General features: G+C 38.8%; 1 protein-coding gene and 1 long non-coding RNA gene across 3 annotated transcripts; one reads left to right on the top strand and one right to left on the bottom strand.

Moving 5' to 3' along the window:
* Positions 1 to 5993: 5993 nt before the first annotated feature.
* On the bottom strand, positions 5994 to 18308 carry LOC307027652 (uncharacterized protein; the record flags this gene model as incomplete). The annotated part of the gene is made up of 11 exons (XM_079695928.1): positions 5994 to 6184; positions 6317 to 6375; positions 14149 to 14211; positions 14305 to 14379; positions 14644 to 14715; positions 14796 to 14852; positions 15357 to 15479; positions 16210 to 16266; positions 16524 to 16736; positions 17540 to 17788; positions 18278 to 18308. 11 exons carry the CDS (start codon positions 18306 to 18308, stop codon positions 6146 to 6148), a joined length of 1038 nt encoding a protein of 345 aa, XP_079552054.1. The 3' UTR covers positions 5994 to 6145.
* Positions 7008 to 9481, top strand: LOC307027651. 2 transcript variants are annotated; one of them, XR_013804710.1, is made up of 4 exons: positions 7008 to 7071; positions 7460 to 7525; positions 8042 to 8085; positions 8467 to 9481. It is a non-coding gene; the product is annotated as an uncharacterized lncRNA (long non-coding RNA). The 2 variants fall into 2 exon arrangements; XR_013804711.1 differs by lacking the exon at positions 7008 to 7071 and having other exon boundaries at positions 7138 to 7525.
* Positions 18309 to 20036: the final 1728 nt, after the last annotated feature.

Genomic DNA, 20036 nt, shown 5'->3' with positions numbered 1-20036 from the left:
ACCCCCAGGAGAGACGTGCCATAGATAGAGAACATGTTGCGAAACACACAATAGCCAGTGTGTGTAGTTCTGGGGACGGGGAGGGGGAGGGGTGACGGGGTGGACCCGTTCAAATCCAGTTTTGGACAGTCTGCCGTGGTTCCATCCCATTTCAAAGTGCTGTTCGACGCTCGGGGTAACCCTCGGCGCACACTCAAACATCCAATTACAGAGCTTGAGGACTATCACGGGGTTTGTCCATGGCTGGGTTTGTCAAGTGAAGCGGAGAGAATACTTACTTCCAGGTGTAAAATTCTCTAAAGCAACTAGGCTACTATGAGCTGCTCCGACCCTCGGTCCTGACGGACTCCAACTTGTGTTTATTAATCAAACAAATAAATAAACACAAGGATAATTATGTGTTATTGTTGAGTAAATAACAGGGTGTGGTTTAGAAAAGAATACAAAATTAGAAGGAAAAAACAATGAAACAATACAGATTTCAGTTTTCTGAGCCCCTACTCTCCCCATAACTGACAGCAACAAAAGTCCTACATTATTCAATTAAAATAAAGAAGTAAAAACAATAAGTGTGGCTTGATATTGAGTAAGAAAAAGGTTGATAAACGCTGTGAGAATGGATCTGCGGAGAGCATTTCGCCTCGATCCCAACTCGTCTATTACCAACGTTCAGGGAGCTCTATGCAAGTCAATGGGACGCCCTGCCCATTGAATCTCAAGGGGTACCCCTGTGCGTAATAGAGTGGCAGGAGGGGGCCTGACTGTCTGTCAACATGTGAAGGGTTCGGAGTGAGAACGTGTTGCCTTTTTAGCCCAACATAAAGCCACCTTTAGCTTAGCGGTGGTGACGTGAAGTCATGTGACTGTGCTGTAGTTCCTTTATAGACCAACATTAGCCTCCTTTAGCTTAGCGGTGGTGACGTGAAGTCATGTGGCCTTGCTGTAGTTCCTTTATTAGCCGCCTTTAGCTTATAATAATAAGCATAAGAATAATGGGAAAACAGATTGCTTGACATTCATGATTTTAGGTGTTGATAATAGGCTAAGGAAACACTCAGCGTCCCTATAGATTTTATTTGTATTTTATCTATGTATTTTCTACCTCTTTAATAGATCCCTTTATGTTTGATGTCACAAAATGAGGCATGGAAGAAAAGAGTTTCTATACTCGTTAGCCATGTCTGAATCTTCTTTTGTTTCTGGTTTGATAATGTTGTTTTTCCTTTACTTTGCTGCAGTGTTTCTCTGCCTGTCCACAAAAACACCTGGACCGGCTGAGCATCACACAGGTGAGAACACAAACCAGTTTGCATCGTTCATAGAAATCCAAAGTAATATAATTAGCTTACCTTAATATATTAGGACCTTTAACTAGAAGTGTGCACCATAACTAGTGTAGTTATTTTGTGGTACACTGTAATTTAACACTGAGATAAGGACCATATGTTCACTGGCTCTCAGTGTTAAAATTGACACTGAAGTGTTCATTAAACACTTAAAGAGTCCATTTTAACACTGAGCCAGTGAACATATGGTCCTTATCTCAGAGTGTTACATTAACACAAAAAATATTAAAACATTTTTTAAAGGATGTCACATATCTAATTAAAAATAATAACAACATTATGGTATTGGTAAAGAAAATCAAATCATTATAAGACTAAATGGCTTAAAGATCTCCTATTATACTGTTTTTCATCAATGTTGGGGAAATATTTCCCAAGGCCCATAACTTTGACCCAGTTTATCAGTTCTGTCCTGACTGAGCAAACGCACCTGTGACCTTGACTGATGTGCTCTCAGTGTTTTGTCTCCCTGTTCCTGCCTGCTGGCGTCAGCTGATAGAGGTGTTATGGTTCTATCTTGTTATGCACAACAGAGGCGCGGGAAGGTATTTTGAGTGGGGGTGCTGAGGTGCTGGACTCCAGTGAACACTATTACGGGCACTATAGAGCACGCGCAAAAACGCGAGCACCAGGGGCGCTACAGTGGAATGTTCGACTGCAACACTCCCCACACGGTACGGAACACACAGTAAACCCGCGACTGTTACAATGAAGGCTCGATAATCAGCTCACGGCATATAGGCAGGGGTAAAGTGCTATTTCTTATGAGTGGGGAGCGGACCTCACCTCCTCTAGGGGGGTCCGGGGACATGCTCCCCCGGGAAGATTTTTTTTAAATATTGAAGTTAAAAGCATCAATCTGGTGCGCTTTGAGAGCAACATTAAGAGATCTATGGATACATCTCTCAACACCCAGATGAAACACAACTGTAAACAGATGTTCTTTTTCTTTTTCGCTAAGGGGTGCTGCAGCGCCCTCACCACCCCCCTTCCTACGCCCATGATGCACAATGTTGATTATTCTCTCTGAACTAGCTAAATACATGGGTCTGGGGTAGAGTTCTTCAGAATTGACGTGGCAACTCTACCGTGAAGTCAGAACCTCTGACTCTTGGACTTGTGATGTGAATTCTCCGGCCGAAGCTCCAAATAAACCATCAGTGTTTGACATCAAAGTTCCAGCTCTCCCTGTATCTTCTTTTGAGTCGGTGACTCTTCCTGCATTGCTACACAGAAGTTTCCCCCACAATCAATTTATCACAGGTCTCAGATATATACAGAACCTGTCTCTGATCGGCTGAAACACCAAACAGATCATTGCAGCATTACCCATAACCCCCTCTGTTTCAGCCCTGTTTCCAAAGTGCTGATTCTCTGTCTGTTACTTTAGATGAAAATAAGGAGTCCCTCCCCACGCCCCTCGGAATAAAAGTTATAACAATAATCTGATTTTATTGGTAAAAAACAACAATACAAAATACAGAGTTCCCCCTTAACAGAGCACTCCGGGCTCCCCGCTCTACTGCCGTGCGATACAGATATCGGGACCAGCCAGTCAGAATCAGGGGGCCTCGTGCATGGATAAACATCAATATACATAGACATATTTGGGGGCAGAGTTGTGTCGGTTGCTCCGCCCCCCCCCCCCCCCCCCCCCCCCCCAAATCTCTAATTGGTCGATTTCACTCCTAAGCGAATCAGAGAGTCCGTGGGGAGGAGTTGTGTCAGCTGCTCACTCCCCTAGATGTTCTTCCTGTTTGGATTCACTTCTGGTCGGGTCCAATACAGCAAATCAGTGTTCTGGGAAAAAGTATTTTACTTCTGAACAGAGCGTGAGAGCTTCGGAAGTAAACAAGGACAGAGTCAATCTTTATCTTGCGCCTAAATTCACTCCTTTACTTTCCCAAGGAATATTTCACACAAAATATTCTTTCCCAGACAATCAAACATTGTACACAGATATATTGGCCCCAGAAAGAACTTTGAAAAGAATATGTGTGTGTGCTGGTATCTGGCTCAGTGAGTGTAAGTGAGAAGGTTATATATATAGGATTACTTGAAAACAGTCCCAAATAATACATGTTCACTTCAATACAGTTTAAAATAATACATGTTTACTTTAATACAGTTTAGAGCAATATCTGTTAACTTTAATTGTTGTCGTAGTTTGCGTTGTTCCTGTTGAGTTGTTGTTGGCATTGCATTTGAATTGGATCATTATAGAGCAAGCCAGGAAGAAAAATAGGTCGTTCTGGCTCGTGAAACACTTCGAAATGTGGAGAAGTTGTGAACAAAAAGACAATGAATAATATAAAAACACTTCAATCATTCAAGGAATAGATAGCCCAGTGGATAGAACCGGCGGCCAGGATGTGGCCACGTCCTCCGCGCAGCTGGTTCAAAGCCTGGAATAGCTAAACTTTTAATCATTGCTTTTCAACTTTAATACTTTAATGACTGATAAAAGGCCCTCTCCGCCCAAAAAAATGTCCAGCACTCTCTATTCTCTTCTCAATAACCCAATACACACAATTATCAATCTTTAATTGCAAATAGAACATGATATTCAGTCTTACTGTGTGTGTGTGTGTGCATCGAATATTTTTCAAGGCAAAGATACGTAAAACCCACTGCAGCCTTGCACTTCGCCAGGAGAGGTCGCTGTAACTGAAGCTTCGAGAAATTAACCTATTTCCGACACAATTGTCCAAGTGGTTCGATGCTTCATTCAAAGCTTCATTTTGCCATCACTACCAATTGGCCCCTTGCAGTATTTAGTCCTCAGCGCTAGGCCACGCCCTTTGTTGAACCAGGAAGTAAACTCCCCCAATGGACATGATAACTCAAGAGACAAAGAAAGTAATTAATACAAATAATTTTGTCAGTTAATTTATGTAACCCTAGAAAAAAGTTTGACAGTCCGACGTCAGGCCGCTTAGTGAAAAAGCAAGTTAAGCTAACTGTACTCGGCAAGCTTATCAAAATGTCTTACACGTGTAAGGTTTGTAAGTTCAGTAGCTACAGGGTCCATTCCTGCATGCATTTGGTTGTTTGTATTCAAAGTGTTTTCAAATATTGTGTATTATCTAAGAATAGTGATAATGTATTTGCCAAACAGTGCCTTTAGTTGTGTCTGGTCAAATGTGTTAGTTATGTTTATGTATTATGTCTGTCATTTCATGTTTAGTAAGGTTTTCATGTTTATTCACGTCATGACAGGTCTGTCTATTTATGTCAATCATCTCTAGTTAAGTCCCCGTGTTTCATGTTGTGTCTCCTTTTCCATTTCCTGTTTCATTTTCCCTCTTGTTTCTCATTTCAGGCCCTGTTACTTTCTCCCTTTGTGTGTTTTCCCGCCATCGTCAGCATCTGCCCCACCCCTGATTGTTTCCACCTGTTCCCACTCACCTCATGTTTAAATAGTCCTGTCTCCCCTCTGTCCTGTGTCAGTTCATATTTGTTCCCACGTGTGGTCATGCCAGGCCTCAGCAAAGAGAGGGTCGTTTCCAGTCTTGTCAGGTTTTGTTAGTTTAAGTTTATTATAGAGGGATTTTCTGTTCAATGACATTAAAAAGAAAATGTTTGTTACATTCAAGACTGTGTCCCTGGGTCGTGCATTTGGGTTCTGCAGTTTGTGTCGAGGTCGTGACACCTTTTCAACTACAGCACATCTCTAAAATGGCTTCATATTCTTTGTGTTTTGTTATCGCCACTGTTTTAAAAATGCAATCTCCATGTGTTTGGATATTAATATCGATTGTTTTATGGATGAAAATATTTATCATTTAGCATAAGAAAATACATGGTCTTGATACCATTCAACAATTAAGAATACATTGTTAAAATGTATTGTTTGCTGTCTCCCTGCAGTTATTGGTGAGCTTTAAAATTGTGTTTAGAATCTCTGGTAATCTGTACATTACCAGCATGACATGAAGTATACTATAATAAATAGTTTTGCAATACTGATACTGTAACTTAAAATGATAGCATTAAAGTTTCTATTTTACAATTGAAACACTATTACCATAAACAAAAATACAATACTTTTTAAATGGCAGTGTTTTATTTTATAGTTAAAATACTATTACTACTACTGCTGTAACAAAAAATAAAGTAATTCGATATTACTGTTTCATTTTACTGTTAAAACACTATTACCGTAAACACAAATACAGTAATTACTGTTTCATTTTACACTGTTACTGTAAATAAAAACTTGCAAATACTGTGATTACCTTCAAAGTATTTAACTGGGAACAATTGACAAGTTACTTACTGTAAAATGAACTACAGTAAGTAACTTGTCAATTGCTGCCAGTTAAATACTGTGAATTTCACGATACGTTTCTTACAGTGTAGGATAAATGGACTATTCGACTGCAGCCCAGCTCGACTACTTTTTTTAAACTTTTTTAATCTTAGCAGACCATTCACATGCCATAACATCTATATAACAGGAAAGTGAAAACCCCCAAAAAGCACAATAAGGCATCTTGAACACAACTCTTGTTTAAATGTGTGGGCTTTAATGGCTTAGAAAGTTATGGAAGTTAAAATAAAATAATTTCAAGTACAAATTCACTGAATACATGAAAATAACATAAACTCCTTTATCTTTTAGGAAAATTACACAGATATGAAAAGTTAAATGAGACCAAATACTCAGAGCAGGGTTAACAAAAGAAAAATACAATGTAAATATAAAAATGTACTTCCAGCTCTATGGAGATGTGGGTTGAATATATTTTACTGAACATTGATCTGAGTTGAACTGAAAATCATTTCTGAGCAATTTGCTAATCTGAAGGAGCGTCTCTCAACTTGCCGAACGAGTCCTGAAAGATAAAAGAAAAACATTCAAGGAAACAATTTAATCTTAATTAATTTACTTAACCATAACATTTAATTTGAGGTTTTAAATGTAAAGTATATTTTCATGCCTATATGAGGAACTGTTACAGTCCTACTTTCATCATGGGGGCGTAGAGAGGCTCCTCTGCTGAAGGTGAGTTTTTAAATCCTGATTCTGCACAAAAGACGAGTAATTCATGATAATATGCAAGAAATCTGAACAATAATCAATTATAAAATTATCTTAAACAACTTCAATCAATGTTAACCCCCAAGTAAAGTGTAAAGGTCCCCCATTATACTGTTTTTCATGAGTATCACAGGTCTCAGATATATACAGAGCCTGTCTCTGATTGGCTGAAACAACAAACAGATCATTGCAGCATTACCCACAATCCCCTCTGTTTCCAAAGTGCTGATTCTCTGTCTGTTACTTTAGATGAAAATAAGGAGCCCCTCCCCACGCCCCTCTGATAGACATTTGGTTACAAATAACTCAATGGTGCTCTAGGAGGAGATTCAGGTGATAAGGGGGGGGGGGGTACCTTGGTTGCTGATTGGCCAATGGTTACACAAGACAAAACATCGTTATGACATCATAAAGTGGCCAAAATCTGATCATCTCATTTTCAGAGAGGTTTTTATATAAATAACCACATGTTTATGCAAGACATGAAAAAGTCGATGTTGCATAAAAAGTGACCTTTAATATGAAAATAAACATTGACTGCTTTTCTGTCTCACTGTCCGTCTATTCTATCCGTCATGTAAACTAAACAATGTTTTTTGTTGCTGGTTTCATTAGAAGCCAGTGCAGTGGATTCAAGCCAAATGACGTATGATTTGGTATCAAAAAACAGGAAGAAGAAAGGTACCTAAACCTGACAGTGTTACTACTGCTTTGATTTCACTTTACATGCTTATCTTACAAGTCAAGTACAGTTGTGTATTTAATTGGGTAAAAGGCAAACTTTTTGGACAATTATTGTTATTATTGTTATGGGTGGGGGGGGGGTTAACCTTTGCAGTCCATTTACCAAAACCTATATAACACACTACAGGACAGGGAAATCCACAAAAAGCATAATTGGGCCTCTTTAAATACATTGGGACTGTTTGGCATTGTCCAAAGATAATCATGTTTTTGGCCCTTTTTTCTTTCTGTCAGCAGAGTATTGGAAAAACGATTGGCCTGATTTTCTCGTAACAGTATATTTATGTCTGTATATATCAGATTATTAACTATGTCTCTCTATCAGGTGTGGGTCAATCATTTCCAACAGCCGTTTACTACACCTTGGGCCCGGGAGAAACTCAACAACAGGGTGAGACTCAATGAGATTAGAACTATTTCAGTTATAACTGATTGTAAAGCTTTAAAGGCTTTATTGTGATTTTTAGTGCCCTTGGTGGTAATAAAAACATTCAGATGTTTTAGTTACCTGAATCAAATCCAAATTAAAATATGTCAGATTTCTCTGTACGCTGATGATGTTCTTTAGTTTTGAGTAATCCCATATCCTCCGTGCCAAGTCTTAACTACAATTAATGATGAGTTTGGGTTATTCTTTGGTTATAAGGTCAGTTATGGCAAGCCCTTGGCATTAACACTTGGACTTTTGAATCACTCTGATTTATTGGGACATTTTCTTTTTAATTAGATTAGATCTTTAGAATTGTGCCTTTTACCAACATCTCTGACTCTTTTAACAGTGCAACATAAAATATACTAAAAATACATATTTGTGCAACCAACCAAGAAACCTCCAATGTTGTAATAAAGTCAAATGAATGTCCAAATCAACTTTTTGGCAACACATTGACAACCTCTATTTTCGCAGAGCCATCCCTAGCAGAGGACGCCTTTTATTCTACGATCCAGCCGGTAAGACTGAAGATTACATTATTATAATTACTGCTGCGATTAAGTCACACTGGATGGATGGTAGATATTTAAACATCCTAATATGTACATCGTTGGACAACATGGGTGTGTAGAAAGTTGTATGAGGGTTTAAAGTAATGTGCTTTGACTTTATACAAAATATATGAATTTTGGTTTAACTATATATTATATATAGAACAAAAGGGTAACCTTCTAACATACATACCATTTGCTGGAGTCATGCATTCAACTTTAGAAATATTTAGAATCCTGCTTACTACCCGTAAATGATATAAACACATATATAACATTTTAACAAAGCCTACCTCTATAATGCCCCTATTCTATATCATTAACATTTGTTCTGTATTTGTTTTACAGCTGAAGATGGAGATTTGAAAAACTGTTTCACACGTTGTACCTGAAAAGGTGAATTCATGAGAATGCACTGTTATTTGTTTAGTATTCTAAATAAATAGTTCATTTTATTTGTGAAAAACAAATGTAGTGGTTAGTTGTCAAAGTGAAATGCTCATTTATGTTTTAAGATATGAAAGTTTCTTGTGGTTTCACAGTTAAACCCACTTGTTCCATCTCTCAGACACACGGCTGATTCTAAATACTCTCGCTGTGGTTTACTGCCGAGTTAAAGGTGTTTCTGCATCGCGCTGAGTCTGTGGTTAAACATGTGTTATATTGACTGTCCTGTCAAAGTGTGAAGGTGACTGTGAGGACACATGAACTATAAAACGTGTCACAGTGTATTTTTGTGTCACAGTTTTCAGATTAATTGTAATTGTAAATATTGCTTTAACTCGTCCCATCATTGAACAAGGTTTTACCGCTCTGCCATAGAGAGCATATTCACATACTATGAATTCATTCATTATTCACTATTAAACAGTTTACTTCCCAAAGCCATACACACTCTGAGCTTAACACACACACACACACACACACACACACACACACACACACACACACACACACACACACACACACACACACACACACACACACACACACACACACACACACACACACACACACAGAGACTGCAACCCACATCATGACCTCAAAACCTCTGGTCATTTGATCACATCTACTTGTATGCAGCCACATTTTATTTTATCTTATCATATTAAAGAACTGCCTTAATGTTCACTAAAGCTCTAAAACTGTCTTTTCCTCTACTTTTTTGTTTGTGAATGGGTTGTTAATGTGTGCGTATTTTAAGCACTGCTCGTACGGGCACTCGTAGTTTCAATGTATGTTATATATAATTACAATAAAGGCTTCTATCTTAAACAGCATCTGCATTGATTAAAGAAACTCTGTTATTTTCATCCTGAAAGAGAAGCCAGACGTATGTCACTGTGACAAATTTGGTCCAATAATAATATAGTAATAAAGCACTTTAAAATTCAGCTGTTTTCAATCCATTTGTATTTATTGGTATTTGTTTATTTATTGTCTGCAGTGTTTGTCAACTGACTGCAGGTGACGGAGGAGCTGAATATGAATATTATGACACAACAAACCTGCCTTATTTTTAATGTTAACATCTGCATTCTCTCAGGTATAATAACCAGAGGAGGGAAGTAGTGGAGTACAAATACTTTGTTCCTGTACTTAAGTACATTTTTCTGGTATCAGTACTTTACTCCACAACTTATTTTTCTGACGACTTTTTACAAAACATTGTTATGACATCATAAAGTGGCCAAAATCTGAACAGCTCATTTTCAGACCGGTTTTTATAGAAATGGATCAAAAAGAGAGAGAATCTTTGTTCCTGAAACTTTCAGAGTCTCTTTCCACAGAGGGGACACATGTTGATGTAGAAGAGACATGGAGAAGAGGGGACACATGTTGATGTAGAAGAGACATGAAGAAGAGGGGACACATGTTGATGTAGAGGAGACATGGAGAAGAGGGGACACATGTTGATGTAGAAGAGACATGGAGAAGAGGGGACACATGTTGATGTAGAAGAGACATGAAGAAGAGGGGACACATGTTGATGTAGAAGAGACATGAAGAAGAGGGGACACACGTTGATGTAGAAGAGACATGGAGAAGAGGGGACACATGTTGATGCAGAAGAGATATGAAGAAGTGGGGAAACATGTTGATGTAGAAGAGACATGGAGAAGAGGGGACACATGTTGATGTAGAAGAGACATGAAGAAGAGGGGACACATGTTGATGTAGAAGAGACATGGAGAAGAGAGGATACATGTTGATGTAGAAGAGACATGAAGAAGAGGGGACACGTGTTGATGTAGAAGAGACATGGAGAAGAGGGGACACATGTTGATGTAGAAGAGACATGAAGAAGAGGGGACACATGTTGACGTAGAAGAGACATGAAGAAGAGGGGACACATGTTGATGTAGAAGAGACATGAAGAAGAGGGGACACATGTTGATGTAAAAGAGACATGAAGAAGAGGGGACACATGTTGATGTAAAAGAGACATGAAGAAGAGGGGACACATGTTGATGTAGAAGAGACATGAAGAAGAGGGGACACATGTTGATGTAGAAGAGACATGAAGAAGACGGGATACATGTTGATGTAGAAGAGACATGAAGAAGAGGGGACACATGTTGATGTAGAAGAGACATGAAGAAGAGGGGACACATGTTGATGTAGAAGAGACATGGAGAAGAGGGGACACATGTTTATGTAGAAGAGACATGGAGAAGAGGGGACACATGTTGATGTAGAAGAGACATGAAGAAGAGGGGACACATGTTGATGTAGAAGACACATGAAGAAGAGGGGATACATGTTGATGTAGAAGAGACATGGAGAAGAGGGGACACATGTTGATGTAGAAGAGACATGGAGAAGAGGGGACACATGTTGATGTAGAAGAGACATGGAGAAGAGGGGACACATGTTGATGTAGAAGAGACATGGAGAAGAGGGGACACATGTTGATGTAGAAGAGACATGGAGAAGAGGGGACACATGTTGATGTAGAAGAGACATGAAGAAGAGGGGACACATGTTGATGTAGAAGACACATGAAGAAGAGGGGATACATGTTGATGTAGAAGAGACATGGAGAAGAGGGGACACATGTTGATGTAGAAGAGACATGGAGAAGAGGGGACACATGTTGATGTAGAAGAGACATGGAGAAGAGGGGACACATGTTGATGTAGAAGAGACATGAAAAAGAGGGGACACATGTTGATGTAGAAGAGACATGAAAAAGAGGGGACACACGTTGATGTAGAAGAGACATGGAGAAGAGGGGACACATGTTGATGCAGAAGAGACATGAAGAAGTGGGGACACATGTTGATGTAGAGGAGACATGAAGAAGAGGGGACACATGTTGATGTAGAAGAGACATGGAGAAGAGGGGACACATGTTGATGTAGAAGAGACATGAAGAAGAGGGGACACATGTTGATGTAGAAGAGACATGGAGAAGAGGGGACACATGTTGATGTAGAAGAGACATAAAGAAGAGGGGACACATGTGGATGTAGAAGAGACATGAAGAAGAGGGGATACATGTGGATGTAGAAGAGACATGAAGAAGAGGGGACACATGTTGATGTAGAAGAGACATGAAGAAGAGGGGACACATGTTGATGTAGAAGAGACATGAAGAAGAGGGGACACATGTTCATGTAGAAGAGACATGAAGAAGAGGGGATACATGTTGATGTAGAAGAGACATGAAGAAGAGGGGACACATGTTGATCTAGAAGAGACATGGAGAAGAGGGGACACATGTTGATGTAGAAGAGACATGAAGAAGAGGGGACACATGTTGATGTAGAAGAGACATGAAGAAGAGGGGACACATGTTGATGTAGAAGAGACATGAAGAAGAGGGGATACATGTTGATGTAGAAGAGACATGAAGAAGATGGGACACATGTTGATGTAGAAGAGACATGAAGAAGAGGGGACACATGTTGATGTAGAATAGACATGGAGAAGAGGGGACACATGTTGATGTAGAAGAGACATGAAGAAGAGGGGACACATGTTGATGTAGAAGACACATGAAGAAGAGGGGATACATGTTGATGTAGAAGAGACATGAAGAAGAGGGGACATATGTTGATGAAGAAGAGACATGAAGAAGAGGGGACACATGTTGATGTAGAAGAGACATGGAGGAGAGGGGACATATGTTGATGTAGAAGAGACATGAAGAAGAGGGGACACATGTTGATGTAGAAGAGACATGAAGAAGAGGGGTCACATGTTGATTTAGAAGAGACATGGAGAAGAGGGGACACATGTTGATGTAGAAGAGACATGAAGAAGAGGGGCCACATGTTGATGTAGAAGAGACATGAAGGAGAGGGGACATATGTTGATGTAGAAGAGACATGAAGAAGAGGGGACACATGTTGATGTAGAAGAGACATGAAGAAGAGGGGATACATGTTGATGTAGAAGAGACATGAAGAAGAGGGGATGTTGATGTAGAAGAGACATGAAGAAGAGGGGACACATGTTGATGTAGAAGGGACATGGAGAAGAGGGGACACATGTTGATGTAGAAGAGACATGAAGAAGAGGGGACACATGTTGATGAAGAAGAGACATGAAGAAGAGGGGACACATGTTGATGTAGAAGAGACATGGAGGAGAGGGGTCATATGTTGATGTAGAAGAGACATGAAGAAGAGGGGACACATGTTGATGTAGAAGAGACATGAAGAAGAGGGGACACATGTTGATGTAGAAGAGACATGGAGAAGAGGGGACACATGTTGATGTAGAAGAGACATGAAGAAGAGGGGACACATGTTGATGTAGAAGAGACATGAAGGAGAGGGGACATATGTTGATGTAGAAGAGACATGAAGAAGAGGGGACACATGTTGATGTAGAAGAGACATGAAGAAGAGGGGACACATGTTGATGTAGAAGAGACATGGAGAAGAGGGGACACATGTTGATGTAGAAGAGACATGAAGAAGAGGGGACACATGTTGATGTAGAAGAGACATGGAGAAGAGGGGACACATGTTGATGTAGAAGAGACATGAAGAAAAGGGCACACACGTTGATGTAGAAGAGACATGGAGAAGAGGGGACACATGTTGATGCAGAAGAGACATGAAGAAGTGGGGACACATGTTGATGTAGAAGAGACATGGAGAAGAGGGGACACATGTTGATGTAGAAGAGACATGGAGAAGAGGGGACACATGTTGATGTAGAAGAGACATGAAGAAGAGGGGACACATGTTGATGTAGAAGAGACATGAAGAAGAGGGGACACATGTTGATGTAGAAGAGACATGAAGAAGAGGGGACACATGTTGATGTAGAAGAGGGGACACATGTTGATGTAGAAGAGACATGGAGAAGAGGGGTCACATGTTGATGTAGAAGAGACATGAGGAAGAGGGGACACATGTTGATGTAGAAGAGACATGAAGAAGAGGGGACACATGTTGATGTAGAAGAGACATGAAGAAGAGGGGACACATGTTGATGTAGAAGAGACATGAAGAAATGGATTTTGCATAATAGGGGACCTTTAAAAATGTTAGATCCAACATTATCGCTATAAAAAATTAAAATGTCAGTGTTTTCTATATTTTCTGTCCAGCACTTAAAACCATTAAACCATAACCTAAAAATAATTCAGAAAAATGCAACAATCTGAGAAAAAAGTCAAAATACCCAAAGAAAAACGGAATTTGGGGAAATTGTTTTGTTTGAATGCCTTGTGTTAAAATGTGCTATATAAATAAAGTTGGCTTGAAAATTCTGAGCAAAAAGTCAAAATTCTGACTTTTCTCTAAGAATCATTCATATATATTGAAAAAACTATTCAAATGTGGCCCCCATCCTTTATATTTACAAGAGTGTGTCATTCATAACTGTACATGACTCAACATTCAAAGATATATTTGTAAGGTGCTAAAAAAATAAAGATGATTATTTTCAATACTTTAATGGGTCAAAATAACTTCTACTGTTCAGATATCATATTTTAAATGGAAAGCTACAGATATCTGATAAGCATTTTGGTAGTGTGAATTATTTGTGTGTGGATCAAATACGAACCGTGAGTTTGTGGAGTCTCATTTGTAACCAAGGCAGAGTAAAGTGCGTCAAATGAAGGTTCATCTGCAGGGACAGAATGTCAGTGAGCAAGAGTTGAACTTATAAATATTAAAAATATATATCTTGACTAATAATTATTTTAAAAGTCCCCTTCACCTGCTTCAGTTTGTGGGTTTTGGCTGTGGTCTGTCTCGATGCTGAGGCTCAGATTATCAGCAGCGTCTGCAGCGTCTAAAATAAAACGCAGTGTGTGAAACGCTGAGAGAGCTAAAATAATTCACACCTCTGCACGTCTCAACTGTCACTTTCAACACGTGACAACGATCTTTAAGTACCACTCAAAGTAAACCTTTGTCTCTCAGAGTGAGCAGTATATACTGTATGTTCTTTGAAGCTGGGTTCATAATAAAGAAACAGGGTAACTATAATAGTATTTTTTTGTTGCTCACATCATAAAAAATAAAATATAAATGAGATTTTAAAGTGAACTTAAACCTTGGTGAAGTCTTGGTTTTGTGACGACGAGAGCGTACGTGACATCGCTCTGATCCTCTTCACAGGCTGTAACTGGAAACACATTACAAAATATATTCAGTCACATTTTAGTCCAAACTCTCTGGCGATCAGTTTTGAAATGTATGTCCCACCGTATTGATTATCCTCGGCGGGGCATGGCGAATCTGCTGTTGGGGTCTTCGAGGAATCTTATGTATAGAAAAACAAAAATATGGAAACACAGCAGAAGAAAAATGCATTTAAAGTTTATAAAAAAAGTTTTTAATATTTGTAAACAATTACTATTTACTCATTCATGCATGTTAGTACAACATTGTCAAACAGACAGAAAACAGAACTGTATATATTTCTTGATTTGTATACATTATACATACACATAAACATTTATTTTTCTAATTTAATTTGAGTATATGTGTATTAAAATACAAAAATAATAAGAAAAAAACAGCACATTAATTCTCAAAGGTTATTTGTGAAAAATTGTTTATTATAATATTAAATAATATTTATAATTAATTAATGATTTTTTTCATTTGTCTTTATAAGTAAAATCTCTGTATCGATGTTTTGTTTTCAAGAAGTTCTCACTTTAATGCTACTTAACATTAAAAGTGAGGACACTCATTGCATTTAGAAGTAAGTAAGCTATTATCAACGTAGTTGCAAGTTTACGTGTGTTGAGATGTTCATACCTCTGTGTTTAATACGAAGGACTCCCACCAGCAGCGCCAAAATGAAAATAATGAAAGCGGTAAACAGCGGGATGGATAACTTGAGGAAATAAGGCATTCCTTTGTTCGGTAGGTCTCCACTTCCTGTAATACGAAAAAACAAAATGTTAGCATGTTAGCATTTACATAATCTTATTCATCATAATCACATTTTTAAATGATAGACGATTTACATTCCCTCCTAAATTAGTTTCAGCGTTGAGTAAATGTACTAAAGTACTGAACAAAAGTACACTTTAAGATACTTTTACTTTACTGGGGTATTTGAACTTTATACTCCTACTACAATTTAGAGGGAAATATTGTACTTTTTTATGCATTTGTTTGAACACTTGAGTTAATTTACGTAACACATTATATATTTAGAATATAACACCGATAAATAGTAAATTATTCATCAGTGAAAAAGTACTTAAAATAGGTATCAGTAGTTGTTTTCCAAAAATATATTTATTATAGAAAAACTGAGACCTAACAAGTATCTTTACTTAAATACGTACTAGATTTTGCTCTTTATACTTAAGCATTAAAAAAAAATACAGCACTTTTACTTGTACAGGTTATGTTTACAGAGCGGTATAAGATAAGAAAAATATCTGAGTACTTTTTCCACCTTTGATTAATTGTTTATAGAATATGGAAACAAATTACTGCACATTGTAACATTTTAAAAGATGTGCAGTGCATGTCGCAACCGCACTTTATCAAAGACATGCATTCATATTATTTCAGATTCATTAAAATCACTTATGTGTATATATTTCAATGTTATATTTGTTATTTTTATTAAAAAGATGCGTCCATGAACTCTTACCTGTCCTATCCTGTGTTTCACTCTTATTGCTGCTGTTGCTCTCAGATCTCACTTTCCCTATGGGGGTTATTCAATAAATTTCAATTTTATTAAACCGGCTCTTAAATTTGACTTCGAGCTGTGGGAGGTTAGCCCAAATAGCAGAACATTTCATGAGGTTGTAATATTGTCCGGTATATATGTAAAAGGAACAAAAATGTTAAAAACAGTTGCTTTTCATAAGTAGATTGCAAGCATGCAAAATCAAAGTAAATATCATCTTTTGTAGTTTTTGTATCTTACTTATGACAGCAAACTCTCTGGTGATTCTCCACCTTCAGGGATGCTGCACTTGTAGAGTCCTTCATCAGATTTATAAACTCTTTGGATGGTGATGTTTCCTGTAGAGCTGCTCCTGATGAGGCGGCCATCTTTATAGAAATCAGCTGAGAGGATGGAGGAAGTGGTCGTCTTGTTTCTGCAGCTCAGAGTCACAGATTCTCCCTCCATCACAGGAAGCACAGGACTCTTCAGGATCACAGAGCCAGCTGAACAACATCGGGACAAAATGTTTAGTTTATTGTACAAATGTATACAAAGTTATTTACAAAATAGTCATGATATAGACACAAGCATTTTGCTAACATGGACTTAATGAATAAAACATATCAGAAATAAACAGAACACATTGATAAATAAATCAGAAATTATATAGTAATGTATAGTAGTGTATCGTCTTTATATCAGTTAACATCATTACATGTTTATTTTATCCCTGTGGCAGCTTCGACGGTTGATTGTCATTCCTGTCATTTTGTTATTATATTTTTAGACAATTAATAAAGTGTCATTATAGACAAGATTATAGAAACTTAGACAGGTATTTTTTTGTAAATGTTGTGACAATGGTTGACTTTTTGAACAGTGTTTTGGGGTTTTCTTTGTATTGCTTAGAACTCTTAAATTATGTTTTTCTTTACAAATATTCAGGCTTTGACTTTTTCTTTTTTGGAGTTTAATCAGATATTGTCATTGCACCAACACACTATCACAACAAAATTTGTCGGAATCACGTTTATTGCCAAGTAGGTTTTCAAATATGAGGAAACTGCTTTATTATTGCAAAATAACAAGTAAAATAAGAGGAAATATAGAAACATTTGTAAAAATATTAAAACTATGATTAAAAAAACATATATACAGGATATAAAAGTATATATTTGTTAAAGATAATTAATTACACAAATTACTGGGATAAACTATGTACGGTATATGTGAATCAAAAAAGGAAGAACTGTGCAGATTTAAGAAAGCTTAATGTGCTAACTAAACTTAATTATTATAAACATACCGGTGACGGTGATGTTGACAGAGTTGCTCTTCCTTCCTTTCTCATCCTCACACCAGTAAACCCCGCTGTCCGGTGCATAGGCCTCTGGAATGGTGCAGTTCAGTGTTGATGAAGAATTATTATAACAACCCTGAATTAACTCATTGTTGTTCCTAAACCCTCTCGCAGAGCCAAGACCCTCGCAGAGAAAAGAGAAGGGCTCGTATTCAAAGAGCTGCAGTCTCTCTGTGACAATGTGCAAAGCTGTGTCTGAGGACAGAAATAGAGACAATGAAACATCTGATAAATAAAGAATATTGCAAAGTGATAATATAAATTGAAGTTAATCAGTTTATTTTGTATATGTATGTATATATTTGTATTGTGTACCAATTATGGCATTCAAAAAGGTAAGATTTTACTTTACACAATGTGAAACATTTTCTATTCAGGTTAAACAAATACAGACATATAGAATATATTCAATATTATTTAGCTCTGCAGACACATAGAAAGATAAATGGATAATATAAATGTGTAACTTGGGTTCAGTTTGGAGGAGTGCATAATGCAAACATTTAAAAAGTGTATCTTAGTTGCTACCCACCATTGTTTTTCGTAGAGCTCTTCTGAATATGTGCACCCAACAGAATGATGACACACGTCACTGGATATACAAATAAAGAAGAAAACTGTAAATCAGCCTCTATGTGTTAATATAAAAGAATAACTGAAAGTTGAAAGAAAGCTGAGACTCACGCAGTCGGCTGCAGAGCGCTGTGACCTCCATGATGTCTTCCTGCTGTCTGAGCGTCTCACTGTGAGACACAGAAATATAATGTGAGTGAGAACTTCCTCTTCCTGTGCAGAGTTTCTGAGGCTGGGGTCAGACTCTCTGTGGTTTCACCTCAGAGCTCTAGATTAATCCTTCAACATGAGTACATAATAAGTATAATGAAAATGAAGGCAGTGGAAAATGCTGTCTTTAAAGACAAAGGTGCCATGTTTTGAGTTTTCCTTTATAATTTATTTATTTGTTGCTTGTGCTCTGTTTTAACTCTGCTATCATTTCAGACCAAGCCACTCCCATTGGCCTGCTTGCCAGAATATCTGGATCTAAAGGAGGTCTTAAGCTGGCCGTTTCTCTGCCCCTATTTCCCTATTTAGAAGCAATGGATGTCCACTCTCGGGAGACGTCCGACAGTGGTGCGGTTACCCAAAGTGACAGACCTAATTTTAGCCCTATTTAGAGGCAATGGACGTCCACTCTCGGGACAGAGACCTCCAGCATGTGTCCCTGAAATGGGGACTCTGTATATTTCACACATCCACGACAGAGAACGGGGAAATCACCTCTCTGTGGCCCCTCCAAGACCCCCAAAGGACGGACTAAAGGTCTCCAGCATGTGTCCCTGACATGGGCACCTCCATAACCTTGCACACCGTGAGTCCCCGGGCCCCCGGACTTAAGCACTCACCCACGGACTAAACCCAGATAATCACACCCTACAGAATCTCATGCCCCTGGTAAACCTAAAAGGGGGGTGGATTTTGCGGTGCTTTACCGTCCGTCCATCAGCATCCATATTCGGCCTTCTTCACGGAACCCCCCCTGCGCTGGAGGTTCACACTTTAACTTTTTTGTTATATTCGTCTTTCCACGGGTGGGTGCGCCTGGCAAAGCTGTTTACCCAAACTTAAGCACTCTCACTCTGACTAAACACATAAGGACATCCGGGTAAGACCTTAGTGCCCCTTAGTGCCCCGGGTACACCATATCGTTAAATGAGCTCAGTAATGTACTGCACAACATCACATGGGTAAATGAGCTCCGTAATGCCCTGCAATATCACATTTGGTTTATTTCCAAAAAGCCTTTTAAAATACACCTATCTCCGTCATGTCCTGTAAAATATCATTCTTTGTTTATTTCCATCATTCAGGCAAATACACATATCTTTGTCTGCTCCAGGAGCTTCAAAGTGCAGACTCCTGAGCTCCGTCATGTCCTGTAAAATATCATTCTTTGTTTATTTTCATCACTCAGGCAAATACACATATCTTTGTCCGCTCCAGGAGCAGAGTCGAACCCGCAGTTTGGAGGAACCGACCGCCAAGCACCGGCACGTGGACCCGGGGAGGAGGCCCTCCGATGGCGGGTCAAATTTGCTGATACCGCAGCTGACGGCTGGACACTAGCCGTAGAGGAACACCCGGGCGGGACCAGGCAGTTCCCTCTTTGCAGACAAGCATATGTGGTTGTTATGCAGGATCAAACAGGTAGCCTGTGATGAAGTAGGGTCGACCCTATATCATGTGAAGCCACCGAGCCGTGGTCCCCGAGGGAACCGGTGCCCGGAGCAAGGCCAATTGCTGAATGACGCAGCCGACTAAGGCCGCTATGCAACAGTGGAGGATTAGAGAAACAGATGTTTGCCTGGCACTCCGCGGCGATGTGGGGAGGTGGAACTTCCACCCCGCTGCGGAACCTGTGGTGGGATCCCTGATTCAGACGGTT

This window comes from Notothenia rossii (assembly GCF_949606895.1).
Source record: "Notothenia rossii genome assembly, contig: scaffold_222, whole genome shotgun sequence".
NCBI classification, from domain to species: Eukaryota; Metazoa; Chordata; class Actinopteri; order Perciformes; family Nototheniidae; genus Notothenia; species Notothenia rossii.
Note: the sequence above shows the minus strand (reverse complement) of the source record. Positions and strands in the feature narration are given on the sequence as shown.